Source organism: Buceros rhinoceros, unplaced genomic scaffold, assembly GCF_000710305.1.
Source record: "Buceros rhinoceros silvestris isolate BGI_N320 unplaced genomic scaffold, ASM71030v1 scaffold28610, whole genome shotgun sequence".
Taxonomy (NCBI): Eukaryota; Metazoa; Chordata; class Aves; order Bucerotiformes; family Bucerotidae; genus Buceros; species Buceros rhinoceros.
In genome coordinates this window covers 1-1631 of record NW_010391880.1, presented here as the reverse complement: position 1 = coordinate 1631, position 1631 = coordinate 1, and the positions used below count along the sequence as shown (strand labels likewise).

General features: G+C 51.9%; 1 protein-coding gene across 1 annotated transcript in view; it reads right to left on the bottom strand.

The window, feature by feature from the left end:
- SUPT7L (suppressor of Ty 7 (S. cerevisiae)-like) overlaps positions 1-428 on the bottom strand; it is a 6409-nt gene extending 5981 nt beyond the window's left edge. The window contains exon 1 of the mRNA XM_010143353.1: positions 292-428. Within this exon, the coding sequence (XP_010141655.1) occupies positions 292-428 (137 nt within the window). The remainder of the gene's footprint in view (positions 1-291) is intronic.
- Positions 429-1631: the final 1203 nt, after the last annotated feature.

Below are 1631 nucleotides of genomic sequence, written 5' to 3'. Positions count from 1 at the left end.
GAGAGACCACGCAGGACAGAGGAGATGGAGAAAAGCTGACACGAGTTCTTCGAACATCCTTCATTTACAGGCAGGCCATGGAATTTTTCATCAAGATGAGTTAACGAACAGAAATTCCACCCAGCAAAAGAGCAGTTCAGCCGAGGCGAGGCCTCTGAAGGTAAACACCTCCCTGCTAGACTGCACAGCTCACAGCTAAACACGTGTGATGTATCTGCCCGTGTCGGTAACATGGGCTTCAAATGTTGATGTCAAAAACCACATTTCCGTTCTGCAACATACGGTGTTTACACAGATTTGCACACTCTGTTCAGCTCCGATGGCAGAATTCGGCTAACGATTTCATCCTGCATTTGTTCCTCATCAGTTTCTCCCAGCAGTTTCTCTCCTGCCACCCGCCCTGAGATCCACCTTGCTCTCACCGGCATCCCGCCACAAGCTCTTGCCCGTAACCAGACCTGATTAAATGGCACACAGGTAGCACTGGTGCCTTGACAAAACTCTTGCCGCTCGCTCTCCTCCGGCGGTGCGCTAGGTACCCTACAGTCTCGCTGAGACTCTGGGTTGCAGACCTTCAGCTACCCCTGGTCCTCAGGACCAACCCACAGAACACCCTCAAAACACAGCAGCAAAACCGGCAACGTTCCAGGGAGAGAAGATGGGCCAGATGAGCTCTAGGACCAAACCCATCCATCTTCTAGAACACCGGGTCAGCACCTCCTGCTCGTTCAAACGAAGGGGGTATCACACTGCATGGGGAGCTGCCGATGATGAGATTTCTACGTGGCTGTTAAGAACAGCCTGTGGATTCACCCCAGTTATTGACTGCTGGAAAATGACTCATATCCCAGTTCCTACTCACTTATGTAAGTGCCTCCCAAAGAAGACAGCAGGCACTCTGACAAGGCAAATTAAAAGATCATCAGTTCCCTTACAAACCCAGTGTCACCCATACTGGTTTTACACCTCCCTCACTCCCCCCTCCACCTCCCAGCGACAGACCCCCGCAGTTCAAACACAGCCATATGTCTCGCACAACACGGGGACCGGGAGGTTACAACAGAAAAAAACAACCATCAACCAAACCAGCCGGAAAACAACCGTCAACACCCTCTCCTGCAAAAAAGGATCTCGTATTTTTTAACAGCTATGAAGGACACACTGAGCCGTCCCACAGCTATTGGCTGAGACCAAAACCAGCAAACACAGGGATAAATGAAGAGCCTTTACCAACACTCCACCATTCAGGCAGAACACTGTGACCAAACTGAAACCAGACATGGGATTTGGCAAGCCCAAGCAGGATCTCGGCTGAAGTGCAGCACAAGAACCATTTAGCCATGCCATCACTGCTCAGAAGCGGCAGAGACCATCTCATCACTTTGAAACTCCTTGAGGAAAAGAAACTAACTGCCAGCACTAAAATGCAGTTTTACTGCTGGAGCAGCAGCTGCTGCTTTTAGCCCATGGAAGAGTCTTGCACAGTCAGGAGCAAACATACAGCAGCAGCAAAGCGCTCCTCCTGGGAAAGCGTACGGGCGTGCGGGTCCGCACTCACACCACTAACCTCTGCTCTACCCGCAGCCTCGCACACCCGCTGGGCCCAGCGCTTCGCTTCCCAACCGCCCGCC